This window comes from Macaca thibetana, chromosome 1 (genome assembly GCF_024542745.1).
Source record: "Macaca thibetana thibetana isolate TM-01 chromosome 1, ASM2454274v1, whole genome shotgun sequence".
NCBI classification, from domain to species: Eukaryota; Metazoa; Chordata; class Mammalia; order Primates; family Cercopithecidae; genus Macaca; species Macaca thibetana.
Window position 1 is genome coordinate 218282416 of NC_065578.1, and position 18131 is coordinate 218300546.

Sequence of the window (18131 nt, forward strand, 5' to 3'; positions counted from 1 at the left end):
GGAGCACCTAGGAGGGTGGCTTTTCTCATTGCTGCAGACAGGCAGTCTGTGCTCCCGCGTGCACATGTACACACACACATGTACATGCACAGACACCACTACCAGGCCCCCTTCTGGTACCAAAGCCTTTGAGTCATATTCAGCATGAAAAGATGCTCAGTGCAGGGTAGGTTCGGAAGCTCCCAGGAGCTGGTGCTGCCAGGGAGGGTCCAGGACAGGGAATGGCTGGTGCTGTAAGGGAGGACCCAGGACAGGGAATGGGAGAGTGGATCCCCCTGTTCCCCAGAGCTCCAGCTCACACTTGGAATACGTTTTGCCCTTGACTGGGTCTCCGGAGGCTGCAGCTGGTAAAGGTAACCGCGGATCCAACCCCCCCAGTCCCGTCCCCGCGGATCCTCCCCCCAAGTCCCGTCCCCGCGGATCCTCCCCCCCCAGTCCCCTCCCCCCGGACCCTCCCCCCGCCCCGAGTCCCGTCCCCGCGGACCCTCCCCTCCCGAGTCCCGTCCCCGTGGGGCCTCACCTCGTGAGTCCCGTGGTGCATCACCTTCACCAAGACCTCCTTCTGTAGGTCATAGCCCTTGGAATCTGATGATGCCAAATTCTTCACCTTCAATTCCATGTTAAGTCCCTGGTAAAAGAAACACTTCTCACTCAATAATTGTACATTCGCTGGGCACAGTGTCTCACACCTGTAATCCCAGCACTTTGGGAGGCTGAGGCGAGTGGATTGCTTGAGCCCAGGAGTTCAAGACCACCCTGGGCAACATAGCGAAACCCCATCTCTACTAAAAATACAAAAATTAGCCGGGCATGGAAGTGCACGCCTGTAGTCCCAGCTACTTGGGAGGCTGAGGTGGGAGGATCACTTGAACCTGGGAAGTGGAGGTTGCAGTGAGCCACGACTGCACCACTGTATTCCAGCCTGGACAGCAGAGTGAGACCCTGTCAAAAAAAAAAAACAATCCTACATTCACAGCTCATACCACTTTTGCAATTGCTTTTTCATCCTCCCACCCTCCAGCTTCCTAAACAACGAATGGATAAGACTTTCTCTAAGAAGGTGTCCCACTCTTGCCCCTTGGATTTCCCACTAAGAGGAAGGACAGAGCACCAGTTTTTCTCCGATATATCCTGGAACTAACACTTGGAGTCCCTACCAAATTGATTAAATCTCTTACAAGGTTCCGGCCGATGGGAGCTCATGTCTCCAGGGAGCTGTCCCCGGCCCGGGTGGTCTCCGTGGTACAGCAGCCATCAGGGTGCCTAGACCCGGAGAGGCCCCAGGACCATCTGGGAGGGCCTGCTCATGGCCAGTGAGAGTTGATCTGGGATCCTGATGGCCCTGGTAGGCTGTTGGTGAAAGGAATGGTGCTCGGGACTGGGCTGGGCAGTCTGGCTTCTGTCGCTAGTTCCCTGAGAGTCCTTGAGAAGGCGCCCCTGCCCCACAAGGGGCACCTGGCATACCAGCTCCTGGCTCTAGCTAAATTACCTTCTTCAGCTCTTCACTCATTTGATTTGCTTCTGCAACCAGCGGCATCAGTTTGATGTAGTCCTGGAATGCAGCCAGGACACTGGGGTCTGCCTTGCCGTCTCCACCATCCGCAGCACCTGGCAACAATCACAGGGGAGGTGAAAGTCAGTCACTTGTTCCACCATGAATAATTTTTTTTTTTTTTTTTTGAGACAGAGTTTCATTCTTGTTGCCCAGGCTGGAGTACAGTGGCGCCATCTCGGCTCACTGCAACCTCCACCTCCCGAGTTGAAGAGATTCTCCTGCCTCAGCCTCCCAAGAAGCTAGGATTACAGGTGTGTGCCACCACACCTGGCTAATTTTTGTATTTTTAGTAGAGACGGGGTTTCACCATGTTGGCCAGGCTGGTCTTGAACTCCTGATCTCAGGTGATCTGCCTGCCTCAGCCTCCCAAAGTGCTGGAATTAGAGGTGTACAGCCATAAGCCACCATACCAGGCCCTTTTTTTTTTTTTCTTATTTCTTTTTCTTTTTTTTTCTTTTTTTTTCTTTTTTTTTTTTTTTTTTAGCTTTCTTGCTCTGTCATCCAGGCTAGCCTTCAGTGGCATGATCTCTGCTCATTGCAGCCTCCACCTCCTGGACTCAAGCAATCCTCCCATCTCAGCCTCCTGAGTAGCTGGGCCTACAGGTGCAAGCCACCATGCCTGGCTAATTTTTTAAATATTTTGTAGAGATGAGGTCTCACTTTGTTTCCCAGGCTGGTCTTCAACTCCTGGGTTCAAGCGATCCTCCTGCCTTGGCCTCCCAAAGTGCTAGAATTATAGGCACGAGACACCACGCCCAGTCACCATGAATAAATTTGTATGCTTATTTGTTCCTTCGTTCAGCGGCTCATCAAATATCTACATTTTAAAATTACAAGCATGTAATTTAAAAAAACTGAGGGGAAAACGACACTGCCTGACTTCTCCTTATGTAGCTGCTTATCTCAACCCATGCATCCTGGCCGCAGGCAGCAGACCCTCTGCCCCCAGTTACCATTCTTGGTCTCAGGGTCGTTGAGCCAAGGTGGCTCCAGACTGGAGGAGGGTGGGGCGGGGTGAGACATGGCTGGCTAGACACAAGGCCTGGAGGTGACCTCGAGCTGCTGCTGGCATAGCAAGCGACCTGTGCTTTTCTTATACTTGGGATGGCTTGAAGGAGAGGCTTGTGGAAATTATGGAAGGATCAATCTCCCTCTCAAACCCAGGCTGGTACTGACTCTAATCAGCAAATCTCAACTCTTTAGAGACCCCTGGCCTGTGGGTGCACACAGTGCCCTTGGCCCTGAGGTCTGACTCCAAACTGCTCACACAGCTGCTGCCTTGTTGGGGACCCAAGTCTTCACTAGGGTCCGAGCCAGGGTCTGGGGCTGGTTCAGCTTCATGGCGCCACCAGGGCCACGAGGGCAGCGGCACAGTCAACCTCGGAGAGAAAGTCAATGAACAGATGGCTTTTCCAGGCCTGGTATGACAGAGTCTTGCTGGTTCGTTGTTTTTTTTTTTTTTTTTTTTTTTTAATTTTTTTGAGACGGAGTCTCGCTCTGTGGCCCAGGCTGGAGTGCAGTGGCCGGATCTCAGCTCACTGCAAGCTCCGCCTCCCGGGTTCCCACCATTCTTCTGCTTCAGCCTCCCGAGTAGCTGGGACTACAGGCGCCGCCACCACGCCCGGCTAGATTTTTTGTATTTTTAGTACAGACAGGGTTTCACCGTGTTAGGAGGCCGAGAGAGGTCACTGAGGGGCTTTCCAAAAGGGGAGTGGCCAGTCCCCACGTGCCTGTCCTGTCTGAAAGGCTGTGGCCACCAGGGCTGCTGGGAAGCTGGCAGGGGCCCCAGAATTGGCAGATTGGAGAGGAAGAGGCAGCGATGTTTGCAATGGTCTTGGACTCCTGACCTCGTGATCCTCCCGCCTCGGCCTCCCAAAGGGCCGGGATTACAGGCGTGAGCCACCGTGTCCGGCCTGGTTCGTTTTTAAAAGTTGAGAACTTCGGCAGCAGAAGAGCAAGGAGGTGAATTTCAAATCGATGTATTTTGCCGAAATTCTGAGAGAAACACTGTGGTGTAGGGAACAGGGAGGAACTGGTGCATACACACAGGTGGGTCTGCCCACTTTCCACCAGCGGTGTCATTACTGCAAGTTCAGGCACAGTCCCGCTGCTGAGCAAAGCCTGGGCCCCTCCAGGAAGCCCGCACACCACTGAGATCTCAGCGGACTCTAGCCTCACCTGGATTCTGGGGGAACCACCCGGAGCACGGTGAATCGGGGCGGGAAGAGGAGCAGGAAGGCCTGTGAAAGCCCCAGCGGAGACAGGCAGCGGCGGGCGGCCAGCCTCAGGTATTGCCGAGGGCTGCGTTCAGAGGAGAAGGGGAGATTCTCAGAGGCCTCGCTTGTGCGTTCTTCTGGGCCATGCACTTCCAGCCCAGAGCAGGCCCCAGCCGGCCCCTCCTGAGCTGGGCCACTGTTTCTGCAGGCCCAGCAGGCCCCTGGGGGCGGCCGGAGGTCACTCACCGGCTTCTCTAGCTCAGCATTCTTCATTTGCTGTGTACCCCACTCTCTTCTCTACCCCTTTGAACCATCTTTACCCTCATTCGTCATTTAACGAGTTGAATGTTTAACGTGTACTCACTCTATATGGAAATCATAATTCAATTTTGTAAACATTAGACTTTGACAAAACAAATGATGATTTTCTTAAGGAAAGCAGAGAGACAGAGTGTGAAATCGCTGCTGTCAGATCAGCACACGGGAGAGGCCAGCAGTCAGGAGGGGTCACCGAGTTTGTCTGTGCTGACTCCCTCCGCGGCTGCCCTCTCCAACTGGAAGAAGTCGTCATCGAACCTGCTCAGGTCCTCACTGCCCCGCTCCGAAGGAAATCCCACGTACAGGTAGGTGCTGTTGGATCCCAAAATCAGGCGGTCCTGGGGAGGAGACGGTGGGCTTAGGAGGGGTTTGAGACCAAGGAGGGTAAGGTGAACCTCCCCAGTGAGAAGGACCTGAGGAATGTCCTTCCCTCAGGAATCCCACAGACAGGGAGACACCCAGACAGGAGGGCAGGTGGCGTCTGGCTCCTGCATTCACCTTCATCGCACACATTGAGGGCGTGACTCCCTTGGCCCTGGGGGTCTGTGGGGACCACCCAGAGCCAGGCCCTCCCTCCACGCGTTTCCAGACTGGGCTGGGCGAGTGCAGCCGTGGCTGCGGGGACACCAGGGACTAACGCAGACTGTAGGCTAGAGAAGGCGTCTTCTGAGGGGTGATGCTTAAGCTAAGCCCTCCCAGCTGGTGAGTCTTGGTGGGGCAGAGACAGCTGCTGAACAACCAAAAGAAGGGCGGTGTGGCCAGGGACAGGAGGCTGAGGGAGGTCACTGAGGGGCTTTCCAAAAGGGGAGTGGCCAGTCCCCACGTGCCTGTCCTGTCTGAAAGGCTCTGGCCACCAGGGAGGGGCCAGGGCTGCTGGGAAGCTGGCAGCGGCCCCAGAGATGGCAGATTGGAGAGGAAGAGGCAGCGACGTTTGCAAGATGCTGTTCAACCCCTCTCAGCGACAGGCTCTTAGAAAAATCTAAAATGGCACAAAATGTTAGAGCTGGAAGGGACCTTGGAGAACACCTAGTTCAGCCCTCCTTGTTTTCCAGGTGAGGTCAGAGGAGTGAAGTGACTTGCCCAAGACCAGACAGCGAGTCAGGAGCAGGCCTGTCCCTCCAGCAGCAGTGCCATGTCGTCCCCAGACCATGGTGGCAGACGAGCTGGTGTGAACGCCCCATCCTGCCACGTCTGTGATGTGGGCACCTCACATGACTGTCCCCTCCCAGCTCTTGGGGGGGACCTAGGACATTCTGTGGGCCTGCAGGAAAGTTTACCAAATGCTGCAGCTTTGTCCTGGTGGCGATGGGCACCCCGTTAACGGCAACCTTGCATTTGCTGTGTGGAGTGACCGTCACTTTACCGTCGGCATTTGTGAAGGAAGCGTGTTTATCTGAAATTCTAAGAAGACAAGAGTCAGTCTAAGACGCCCAGCCAGTGGCGGCTTTTGTGAGCAGGTAGGCTGATCTCTCTCATCTGCACAGGAGGGAAGATCTGCAGCTGTGGAGGACGGCAGGTGGCATCTCGGGGCCTCCTGTGTGCTGTGGCTCACGGTGCATGGGGAAAGCAGCGGGTGCAGACGGACCCTGCGCTTGGGGAGCATGGGGAGCATGGGGAGCTGGGAGACAGCAGGCAAGGGCTTCGTTAACAGAACGAACACCAGCCGCATGCCCAGCGCTGCGGGGAGCCGGCCAAGGCCACACTGGAGTCCTCACCCTCCCAGGCCAGTGGGATGGGGTGGTGGGAAAACGGCAGCAAGCAAGCTTCAGAAGAGACGCTCAGCTCAGGAGGCGACTCTTAACGAGCCTCACCTACTCCAGGTACATTTCGATCTGTTTCTGCGTCCTCGCCGTACACGCTCAGACCTTATGTTATCAGATTTGGGGCTGTTTCTGCGTCCTCGCCGTACACGCTCAGACCTTATGTTATCCGATTTCGATCTGTTTCTGCGTCCTCGCCGTACACGCTCAGACCTTATGTTATCAGATTTGGGGCTGTTTCTGCGTCCTCGCCGTACACGCTCAGACCTTATGTTATCAGATTTGGGGCTGTTTCTGCGTCCTCGCCGTACACGCTCAGACCTTATGTTATCCGATTTCGATCTGTTTCTGCGTCCTCGCCGTACACGCTCAGACCTTATGTTATCAGATTTGGGGCTGGACGTCAGGGGTGTCAGGTTGGCGTCCCCCCTCCCCACCCCACTCCCCAGCACCGGATGTCATCTGTATGTCCTGAATGACTGGCACCCTGCCTTAGCATGTTCCATGTTCCTGCACTCCTTGGCCATCATGGAATGTTCTGGATGTGGAGACCATGTTCATCCAAACCCTTTTTTGCGTGGGGCCCAGGGATCCTGTGGGAAAGGTGTCAGCCTCCTCGCTGGAGTTCAGACGTTCACGCACCTGTGTGTTAGACTGAGGACATGTTCTGGAAAGGGACTTGAGGGGATCCCCAGGAAGGTGTCCCAAGAAGGAGGCTGGCAGTGCAGGACGAGGCGGGGCCTGCCGGCCCTGGGTCAGCACCCCTCCCGCTACGAAGGCCCACGGGTTTTCCGACAGGGAGGGGAGCTGGAAGCAGGAGGAGGACCCTCCAGCAGCGGCCTCCCAGGCAGGGCAGCCACAGAGCTGGGGACAGCACTTGACTGGGGGAGGCCCGTCATGGGGTTCCCAGGGCTCCTGCAGGGGCCTCGTGAGGGAGCCCTTGGGGTCACTCCGCAGTCTGGGCTTTCTGTAGTCCAGTGGGTGAGGGCTCCAAGCACCAGGAGAGATCCAAGGATGCGCTTATGTTTGGGCCACCCCTGGTGGGCGTGTTTGTTCAGCTCCCTTCCTTCCCTGGCCAGCTCTACTTACATCTGTTTGTGAAGAATTATTACACAGAACCTAGAAACCAGCTTTCGCTTTTCTCCCAGGGTTGGAGCCCAGGAAGCAAACCAGCACTGCACCCTGGATTTCAGCCAGCAGACGAAAGCCCTGCCCTCAGCTTTCTCAGACCAGCCCTGGAGTGGGTGGCCCGGGGAGACCTGGGAAGTGGCCCTGCTGGTCCTGCAGACTGTGTGGCTTTGCAGCTGTCTAGATGGAGGGGTCACAGTTCTCTCATGCTGGACGAGGACACTGATGCATGGAAACTCACCCCAAACCTTGAATCGTGATGGCATTTGAGGCAGCCCGACCGGCGTCACATGAACCTGAAAAGAATCAAGATATAATTTATTTTTAAAATAAATCAGACACTTTCAGAATTTGACCCTAAGAAGTTAACATGTCTGATATGTTGGACGTGACACTTTCTCCACAGCGGGATGGCACTGAAGGGATTTCTGCAATTGGGATTTGCAATCATCGTGGTACTTGGACATACTTTTCTTTCCGCCGTGTGTGTGTGTGTGTGGAATGTGTGTGTGTGTGGGAATGTGTGTGTGTTGGGGGGGAATGTGTGTGTGTAGTGGGGCAGTGGGGGGGAGTTCCTAACTTTAAAAATTCTACCTTCTTCATGAGCATTCTGGAAGAAGAAACTGTTAGGCCTGAGCCTTAGGAGACCCACTGAATACTGGCCATAGGAGAGGTTCTGGTGTTTGAAGCTCCGTTTCTGTGTAGTGACTGACCCCAAGGAGTGCAGACACGTCACCCTCCACACCCCCACATCCCCATGGCCATCTTGCACGGAGCCCTCGCGGCCATCCTGGGGGTGCACAGAGCCCTCGCGGCCGTCCTGGGGTGCACGGAGCCCTCGCGGCCGTCCTGGGGGTGCACGGAGCCCTCGCGGCCGTCCTGGGGGTGCACGGAGCCCTCGCGGCCGTCCTGGGGTGCACAGCCGGGGAGGGGAAGCCAGGGGCTCTTGAGGTTCTGGGCGCTGTGTTCCAGCCTGTTCATTTAGGTCAGGAAGACAGCTTAAGGGCTGATGCCCTCCTTAGAAACCGCTAAACAAAAATGTAACAAGAACCATGCCAGGATAATAGATAAATAAAACGTGCTGTATACATCGGAGAGAATGCTTTTCAGCCTTCAACAAGAAGAAGGAAATTCTCAACACATGCTACATGGATGCACCTTGAGGACATTCTCCTGAGGTCATAAAGCAGTCAGAGAAAGATGAAAACGTCGAGGTCTCCCCATCTTCAAATCCACACAGACAGAAGGTGGGACACACTCCCGGGTCTGGAGCGGGAGGGGTTATCTGAGGCCCCCATCGTCAAACGCACAGAGACAGAAGGTGGGACACTGGCTCCCGGGGCTGGAGGGGGAGGCGTAGCTCGCGTTTCATGGGTACAGAGTTTCCGTCTGGGAAGATGAAAATGTACTGCGGATGGATGGTGGTGACGGTCACACAATATGAATGTACTTAATGCCACTGAACTGTACTCTTAAAATGGTTAAAATGGTGAACTTTATGTATATTTTACCAAAATGAAAAATATTTAAAAAACAAGAAAGAAAAGAAACATGCCTGTGGGGCAAGAAGCATGAGCAGGGAGGGGACGGGGGGGGGGGAGGGGGGAGGGTAGGGGAGGGCAGGGTCGGGAGAAGGCAGGGTGGAGGCAGGGGGAGGGCAGGGTGGGGAAAAGGTAGGGTGGGGGCAGGGGGAGGGCAGGGGCAGGGGCAGGGCAGGGTTGGTGCAGGGGAGGGCAGGGGGAGGGTGGGGTGGGGAGAGGGCAGGGCAGGGCAGGGACAGGGAGCCGGCGGAGTACCAGGTTGAATGAAGTACTTGAGGACCCCGTGAGCTGTGGGTCCTCGTTGACATTAAGAAGGTGAGGGAAGGTCATCACCTGCCGCTCCTGCAGGAGAAGTGGAGAGGGTGGGCATCGCCAGTCCGCACCCGCCCACCCGGGACAGCAACACTTCTTTCCCGTCTCCATCCACCTGGTCAGCCCGCCTGGGGAGGGAGGAAAGCTGAGAGGGGCTGGGGCAGTGCTGATGGCGGGGTGGAGTCTCAGGCGGGCCAGCCGTCAGGAGTCCGAGTACATCTGGATGGGACAGTTCCAAGAAGCCGTTCTCCCCGCTGCTCTCCCCAGCTGTCTGCGTCCCCCGCCTGGGCAGCCCCTCCCCAGGTCTCCATGCAGCCTCTCATTCTCCCGAAGTGCTGCTGGCTGGTTGAGAATCAGATGTTGATGGCAAAAAGTGGGGTATGGCACGAACCCTGGCCTGGGAACCTGAGCACATGTCGTTCGTCCACACAAAGATGGATGGATGGTGGGCAGGGATTTAACAGTAAACAAAACGGGGATGATTATGCAGGCATGAGGAAGACTTTTACAGCTTGCAATCCTCTCTGACAAGGAGTAAACAGAGCAAAAATCCTTCCAATTTTACTGTATATGCAGAACCCCAAATCCCGTATTCCTCCATGTGACCCTACTTGACCGTTGATGCTGAGAGTCCCAGCCACCACTTACACAGAACGTGACTCAGCACGGCTCTAACCGTCCGGCTTCCTGATGCCACAGACCCCACCCTGCTCCACCCCCAGGCCCTGAGGCCGTGGTTAGGCAGCGTGAGCTTCCTGAATCCCCAGCTCCAGTCCCCAAGTACTCCAGGTCTGATTCTCGACTTCGGGATTTTCCCAGGGCCTTGTGGCTACAGGGAGTGGGGTGGGTGGAAGCCAGGGTGGCGAGGGGAGGCCGAAATTCACATCATAGCCCATTTAGGGTGTGATATCAGCAAATGCCAGGATCGATACCTGGCCTCACGCCCCGCCAGGCACCGAGGCCACCCTGCTTCCCTCGCTTGCATGCTCAACGTGATGTTCTCTCCCTAGCTCTGCCAGTAGCATCATTACCAGTCACACGTTACACATGCACCGAAAAAGCCTCGACACAATTGGGCCTGGCCCCCTGCCCTGGGCTCACTCAGCCTCCGCAGGTGCCAGGAGTGAAGCTCACCTGGGCCTGCTCCAGCAGGTGTGCCCAGGTCACCTGATCAGCAGGAGTCCCCAGCTGCGGCTCTGCCCGGAGACAGGCTGAAGGCTCTGGAAGGAGGGAGGCTTTTTAAGCAGGGGGTCTGCAGTGCCGAAGGGAGGCGCGGGATAACCAGGGAGTCTCCGCTCGTTTCTCAAAGCCCGGGATCCCGGCAGCAGCAGGAATGCACCACGCTTATGCGTGAAGACGAGATCTTTTGGTAAGTCCTACAAAGAGGACTAATTATCCTCCTAATTCGTAAGACGTTAGGGCAAGAAGGTCCTTTAATGGGGAGGCAGGAGTTCAGTGCTCTCTTATTTTTGTACTTGCTCGGGCTTGTGAGGGCGTTTCACGTGATTTCTTGCTACGGGGAACTCCCATGGGGTGGGGGGATTCGGGAAGATTCATAGGATTACACTGTTTTCCACGTAGTCCGTGTCTGTGCTGGAGAGCAGTGGGGGTTACGGGTTACGTGTAGGTCCACATCTGGCACGTCAGGTTTTGATGGTACAGAGATTTGCGACAGGCAGAGCCAGGCCCAGGCCAGCCACACACACGTGTGCGCTGATTCTGATTTAGGGAGCGCTTTGTTGAGGTTGAAGCCTCAGCGAGTCCGGTCGTGTGCCTGGGAAGGGCCAGGTGGGGCTCGGGGCTGGCCCACCCTCTGTCTGAGCCACACGTCTTTTGGGTAGCCTGGCATGACCGGTAGGGCAAGGGGTACAGGAGGTCCCGCCACCACCCGAGGGCCCCCAGGAGGGAGGGAGCCCATTCGATATTGCTGCTTTGATGCCGGACGCTCATGCCAATTTCACCCAGTAGTTTTACCTTTTTGTCCATCTCATTTTAAATCATTAATAAGCATAAAACGATATATATCTTTATGCTGCCAAACTGCAATCGAAGGCCTTCACCTATCATGGGGGCTCTGGATAATTGCGCATGTTGGAATCACCTGGGACACTTTAGTGCTAACGGCTGCCCGCGTTCTGGTTTATGAGGTTGGGGGATTTAGGGCTGACCGCTGCCTGGGATTCCGGTTTATGAGGTTGGGGGGAGCCCTGTCACCAGGCGGCTGTGATGCACAGCCAGGATGGAACTCCGTCTTGGAGGAGGTGGCCAACCCTCAATGGGCTCCCGGCGTCATCTCGCCGCAGGAAGCCCTCAGCGGGCAGACATCAGGTGGCCACTGTCCAAATCCGGTAAGGGAAAACATCCTGGGAGAAACAATGACCTCAAAATAAAAATCAGGCTGGTTGCGGTGGCTCACGCCTGTAACCCCAGCACTTTGCAAAGCCGAGGCAGGAGGATTGCTTGAGCCCAGGAGATGTAAGGCTGTCCTAAGTGATCACACCTCTGCACTCGAGCCCGGGTGACAGAGCGGACCCTGTCTCAAATACCAAATAAAATGTCAATAAAAATGAGAGTAAGATGACCATCTTAAAATTCAGGGCTATTTCTCACAACTGCAAATGAGTCTACATTTATCTCAGTTTTTTTTTAAAGGATGGAATCACAATATCCTGGACAAAGCCCCGGTGCCCCCCACTGTGCCCTAACCACTCCCTCAGATTCGAATACAGGTGCTCCCTCCACCCCTGGCCCCAGGCTTAGCCCAGCTCAGACCCCCCCATTGCTCAGGGCATCGGCCCCTGACTCGGTTTACCTGACATTATGGAGTGTCTACATCTGGGCAGCAGCTTGCTGTTCTCCGCCCTTGACTCTCTCATCAGTGTCCAGGTGTTGACCACTGCTTTGTTCCGGATCTTTTTAGCCCTTTCATGTGCAAAGATGGACACACTCTTAGGCCTGGAGCCCCTTGCCGGAGCAGCAGCACCCCCAGGCCCCCTGCCCCAGGTGACTTGAGATTCCACACCGGGTCTGGTTCCATTCAACTATTAAGACCAAAGTGATTGAATCACCTGCACAGTCCAAATAAACATGAGCAGCTCAGCCAGGCCAGGCCTCGGCCCCTGACATGTCCTGGGACCTGAACACACTCAGCCAATTGGGCTGACTTGGTTAACCTAAGACCCTGCCCAATCCCTGTTGCTGCTGAAATAACTCCTGGCCTGGAGGCTGCTGGGACCACTCTGCGCATGCGCCAGGCTGGGAGGCGCCTCGGAGGTGCTCCAGGTCGCTCCTCCCAATGTTGTCAGAGAAAACAGATACCCCCAAATACTGCATGGGATATACAGTAAAACATTCCTTTTCTCCAAAATTTCAATGTAACTGAGCACCTTGTATTTTTATTTGTTAAATCTGGTAACTGTACCCCTTTCATTTCACACAGGGGAGATGGAATTAGAGTTTACAAGTCCCACGGGCTGTGGGCACCATTTTCTCTCTCCCCTGTATCACATGGTCCCTCCTGTACAGACTGGGAGCCACAGATTTGCACCTGATAAGCAGGGAGAAAACAAACGTTCTGGATACCGCTTAAGGCAAAATTCGATCTAAAGCTCCGAGCTTGCACTGGGCGCGGCGGCTCACACCTGTAATCCTAGCACTTTGGGAGGCCGAGGAGGGAGGATCACTTGAGTCTGGGAGGTTGAGGATGCCATGTGCCGCTGTACCCCAGGCTGGGTGACAGGGTGACACCCTATCTCAGAAAATAAAAATAAAACCTGAGCTTGTGTCAGATGCTGGAGGAAAATGCCTCATGGTGTGACAATACTGAGGCTGTGCAGTGAAGAATGAGAAGGAAGACGTTTGTCACCAACATGCAAGTGCTCCTGTGCTGAGAAGAGGGCCAGAGAAAAGACCGGAAGGGGAGGCATTTCCTGGGTGGCATCGTTGTGACCACAGTTCCCCACCCTCCCTCACACACCAGGCAGAACTCTGCTGGGCACAGTTCACACCTACCTCCCGCGGTCAGAGCTCTCCCCAGTGCTGGGCACAGTTCACACCTACCTCCCGCGGTCAGAGCTCTCCCCAGTGCTGGGCACAGTTCACACCTACCTCCCGCGGTCAGAGCTCTCCCCAGTGCTGAGAATGAGGAATGCTGGCTCAGGGTAACAGGATGGGGGAGAGGTTCTATTTCTTGCCCATGGTCACAGCTGCTAGGGCCAGACTCTGACCTCTAAGCCCATAGACCTGGCGAATGACATATCAGGGCTGGCAAGTCAGTTTCACCTCATGTGCCAACTCCAGCTGCCCAGAACCGGGTCTGACAGTCCCAAGCTCCTGCCCAGACTCGGTGGGGAGCTGTTCTGGTGGATTCCCAAGGCTGGCCTTCGCCTGAGGAGGAGCAGGGCAGCATGTGGGGAGGGTCCTACCTGGCCACAGACTCCCCTCTCCCCACGCCTCTCTATCTTAGAAGGTTCAGGAGAGCAGGCTTGGAAGGAGCTGCAGAGGCCGAGGGGCAGGAACTCGGCTTGGTGGCAGCCTCCCGTAGTGCTGACCGAGTGGGCCTGTCTCCCAGCCAGGTGGGTGGGAAGGAACCTGGCAGTGACAGCCCCCCCCCTGGCCCGGTGACTCCTGTGGCCATCAGGCCACCTCCAGACTGCAGTGTGCGGTGTGGGCCCTGGGAAGTACGGTAACTGACAGTGTGGAGAGCTGGTCTGCGCAGGGGCTGCAGGGCGGCCCCGCGAGTGGCTCTGACCAAGAAGCTGTCGCTCACAGAGCTCATCTTCATTTGTCATTAGCACAAAAATCCCCTGCCTGGCACCATTCTCTACCCGTGCCCTGTGCAACCGAAGGAGAAAGCTGTGAAACAGCCGTGCTATTCGGCAGGAAAACACAGGGACAGATCAGGCCAATCACGTCAGGATTGGCATCCGCGCCGCCCCCATCCCTGAGCCCCCATCTCTGCTCCCATCCAGGACCCAGCGACACAGCCCTGCCCCGAGGCTCCAGGTCTCCATTCTTTCCCCTTGTGTTTTAGTTCCTTTCATTCCTCTCTCTCACATCGTTTCCTTCTCCTCCCGGACCCCCTTCCCAGTGCCAACCCCTGCCGTCTAAGAGCACTAAGACTTTGCTAGATTTAGAACGTAGAACCACCATGGATGATAAATACTCAGACGTACCTTTCCGCGTATCTTAGTGTTGATAAAGTTTCCTCGTAGCAGATGTCAGCTGGACTTACGGCCGCAATCTGTAAAAACATCCCGTTCAGACTTTGTTACTAATAGAGGAATTGATTGTTACTAAAGCAGCTCATATTCACAGAACAGTTTGGCATCTTGTAATTTGTGATATTGTTCCAATTTTACAGTTTAGAAATGGAGGCTTAGAGGAATGCCTGAGGCCACTTGCTAAGCTGGGGCTCGAACCTACCCCTGCCTAACTCATACCTGTGCTGCCAGTCGCGGGACTGGCCGCCCTCAGGACTGAGTCCTCTGTGGACTCCCTCAGGGGCTTGAGTGACGGTTGAATGTTAGCCTCAGATACCTTGCTCATTTCCTGACAGCCACTTGTATGGTTTCAAGTCTGGCTGTTGACTTTATTTATACTTATATTTTTTTGAGACAGGGTCTCACTCTGTCACCCTGGCTGGAGTATGGTGGAGCAATCATGGTTCACAGCCTCGACTTCTTGGGCTCAGGTGGTCCTCCTGCCTCAGCCTCCAGAGTAGCTGGGACTACAGACATGCACCACCACACTCAGCTAATTTTTGTGTTCTTTGTACAGACAGGATCTCCCTATGTTGCCCAGGCTGGCATTGAACTCCTGGGCTCAAGGGATATGCCCACCTCGGTCTCCCAAAGTGCTGGGATTAGAGGTATGAGCCATTGTGCCCGGCCTTGACTTTGGATTGATTGTTCCAGAATTCAGAAAAGTTTTCAAATCAGAAGCAAACTTTGTGATGATTGGGTGGGCAGATCACTGAGGGTGGCTGTGGAGGGTGGCTGAGGGTGGCTGTGGCAGCTGCTATGTAGCAGCACATCCTCTGTGGGCCGGGAGGCCCGTGACCCAGAGTACTGGGAGCCCGGGAAGTGATTATCTACGTTTGTCTAACTTCACAGCTATAAAGCTTGTTCGTTTATGTCGTCTCATTTAATCATCATGGCAATATTTTCAGGTGGATTTTTATTATCACCACTAAAAATTAAGGCTGTGAGACACTCGTGCTAAAACTGGGATTGGCGCCATAGAGACTGGACAGCTTGGCTGTTGACCTTGCAGGTCCTCTGTTCTTTTTGCTTCTTGAGATGAAGGATGCCACCCACGGCCTCTCCAGAGCACGCTCCTTTGTTAAAGCTTGCAGGTTCCCGAGATGAAGGATGCCACCCACGGCCTCTCCCGAGCACGCTCCTTTGTCAAAGCACTGCACTGCCATCAGGCAGCCCCTGTCAAGTCTCGCAGGTCCGGGCGTCGTGCTGCGGGTCTCAGTGGCTTTGCACACATCTGCTGAGACCCGCTAGGTTGAATCTTGTAGGTTAACGTTCAGAGAGCATCTTACGTGCCTTCTTGTGTCCCAGGTTTTTGGGGGGATGTCCCATTGAGACCCACAGGTAACTGACAACCAGAAAAACTTTAAAATGAAGTATTGAAAACAGGATTAAGTGATCAAGAGTAAGGGTGTGTTTTACTGTGGATTTTGGAGAGAAATGCATGTAACTGGTCCCGACAGGGAGCATTTCTCTCCTAAGCAGGCAGCAGAGTGGAGGCCAGCACTGGGCTGGGGGCAGAGTTCACCACATTTTGTCCCTCCCTGCAGCTGAAGCTGAAGAGCAGAGTCCTGATTTTAACACATTCCACGCTGTGCCCACTTGGCGAACATTCGATAATGAGATTCCAGAGCCTTTGCTGAGATAACACGGGTGCAGCTACTCTCCAGGCTGAAGAAACACAGTCACACTGATTTCCAGCCTTGCCGGGGAATGACTCTGCTAACTTAGAATAACATGACATTGCTAGTTATTTTTTTTTAATTGTACTAGTTTTTTTCCTGATAATAAAAGTAGCGTGTATTCCTTGTAGAGAACTTAAACTACAGAAAAGAATAAATTTAAAAATTAGTAATATAGAAACATTGGACATTGTACTAGAGGACCAGAAGTTACGAGATAATGGTAGGTCATCATTTGTTAGTCCTGAGGGGGAAACAAAACAAGGCCAGGTACAGTGGCTCATGCCTGTAACCCCAGAACTTTGAGAGGTCGAGAAAGGCAGATCACCTGAGATCAGGAGTTCAAGCCTGGCCAACAACTCGTCTCTACTAACATCAACTCATTACTAAAAATTTAAAAAAAAAAAAAAGCCAGGTGCGATGGTGCATGCCTGTAGCTCCGGCTACTCGGGAGGCTGAGGAAGGAAAATCACTTGAACCCAGGAGGTGGAGCTTACAGTGAGCCGAGCTTGCACGGCACTCCAGCCTGGTTGACACAGTGAGACTCCGTCTAAAAAATTTTTAAAAATTGCTAGGCTAGGTCAATGCGAAGTACTGTATTATATTACAGGTGTGTTGGGAATAATTTTAATCCCAACAGCAACAACAATAACAACTACAATAGCAGAATCAGTGTAAAACGTTGTAAGAAAGGTATTTTACCAGAGCGGTTCTGCTGTTCCCGCCCAGAGCTGACTGGAGCAGTTTGGTCAAAACAGAATCTCTGTATGGAACGTGCAAGACCTTCTTCCCCACGGCCGCATCAGCCAGAGCACTGGAAGAAAAAGAAATGCAAGACAGAAAAAGAATGCCTCAAGAAGAAATCCGCCTTCCTTTGGGATACATCGGACACAGCTCTCAAATCCCCTCTTTGGCCCCATAAGCCTGATGACTATATCCAATAGTGGAGATGCCTTCTGTCGTCAGTGCTGGAGTAATCTAGCTAAACACCGGCCTGACTCCTCCAAAATCAGCCCTGGAGAAGCCATAACCTAGAGGAGGAGGCCCAGGTCTGAGGAACAAACCACCCAAAGCTGCGAGGAAAACCCGAAGAGCCTGCAGGTTACTGTAAGTTTGTGTGCAGAGGAGGAGCTGCAGTTCAAGGAAGGAGGTGCCAGGCCTGGCAGTGTGCAGATAGGTGTGCAGGGTAGTTTTAGGGCCTTTTCTTGCCTCTCTCATGCTGCCTTAAGATCCCATAAAGTTAGGACCTCATCTGACTATAGCCTCAGGATAGGAGTGAATGAGAAGCACCTGCCCTGCTCCAGTGGCCACAAAGAAAGCAGTGTCGGCACTGAAGAGAATGGGGAAGCATGCAGGGAGATCCCGCCTGTGAGAAATTACAACCACAAACCGGCCGGGCACGGTGGCTCAGCCTATAATCCTGTAATCCCAGTACTTTGGGAGGCCGAGGTGGGCAGATCACTTGTGGTCAGGAGTTCAAGACCAGCCTGGCCAACACGCGAAACCCTGTCTATATTAAAAATACAAACATTAGCCAGGTGTGTTGGGGGCACCTGTAATCCCAGCTAGTCGGAAGGCTGAGGCAGGAGAACTGCTTGAAACCAGGAGGTGGAGGTTGAGGTGAGCAGAGATGGCACCACTGCCTGGGTAACAGATTGTCTCAAAAAAAAAAAAAAAAAAAGTAAAAAGAAAAAGAAAAAAATTACAACCACAAATGGAAACCTATAAAATTCATCTAGCAGATTCGAAAAAGAAACAAAACGATTTTTTTTTAGGAAGGAAGAAATATAATAATTAAAAACATGATGGATAAGTTTAACAGCAAATTAGACACTGCCTAGTTGGAATTAGTGAACTGAATAGTTCTGAATAAATTATTCCGATTGCAGCCCAGTGACACAGATGAGAAACAAGAGAGGGAGTTTAGGAGCCACAGAGGACAGAGTTAGATCCCCCAAGTAGTCTAACTGAAGTCCTAGAAGCGAGGAAGAAATGGGAGCTAAAGCTGGAAGAGGAGACAGATATTTTATTGTAAAACATCATTGTAGGGAATGGCATTTTATGTTGCAGACTTCACGTTTTTTCAGTCTGAAATACAATGAAAAGAACCACTTAAGGCCAGGTGCGGTGGCTCACGCCTGTAATCTCAACACTTTGGGAGGCCGAGGCGGGCGGATCACCGTAGGTCAGGAGTTCGAGACCAGCCTGGCCAACATGGTGAAACCCCATCTCTACTAAAAATACAGAAAATAGCCGGGTGCGGTGGCAGGTGCCTGTAATCCCAGCTACTCCAGAGGCTGAGGGTGGAGAATTGCTTGAACCAGGGAGGTGGAGGTTGCAGTGAGCTGAGATCACGCCACT

At 53.7% G+C, this 18131-nt stretch overlaps 1 protein-coding gene across 1 annotated transcript in view; it reads right to left on the bottom strand.

The window, feature by feature from the left end:
- LOC126959051 (kinesin-like protein KIF28P) overlaps positions 1 to 18131 on the bottom strand; it is a 69749-nt gene that overhangs the window by 14339 nt on the left and 37279 nt on the right. Inside the window, 9 exon segments of the mRNA XM_050797989.1 lie at positions 521 to 628; positions 1490 to 1608; positions 4283 to 4427; positions 5367 to 5496; positions 8722 to 8800; positions 8803 to 8850; positions 11667 to 11752; positions 14005 to 14072; positions 16473 to 16584. Coding sequence (XP_050653946.1) covers positions 521 to 628; positions 1490 to 1608; positions 4283 to 4427; positions 5367 to 5496; positions 8722 to 8800; positions 8803 to 8850; positions 11667 to 11752; positions 14005 to 14072; positions 16473 to 16584 — 895 coding nt within the window.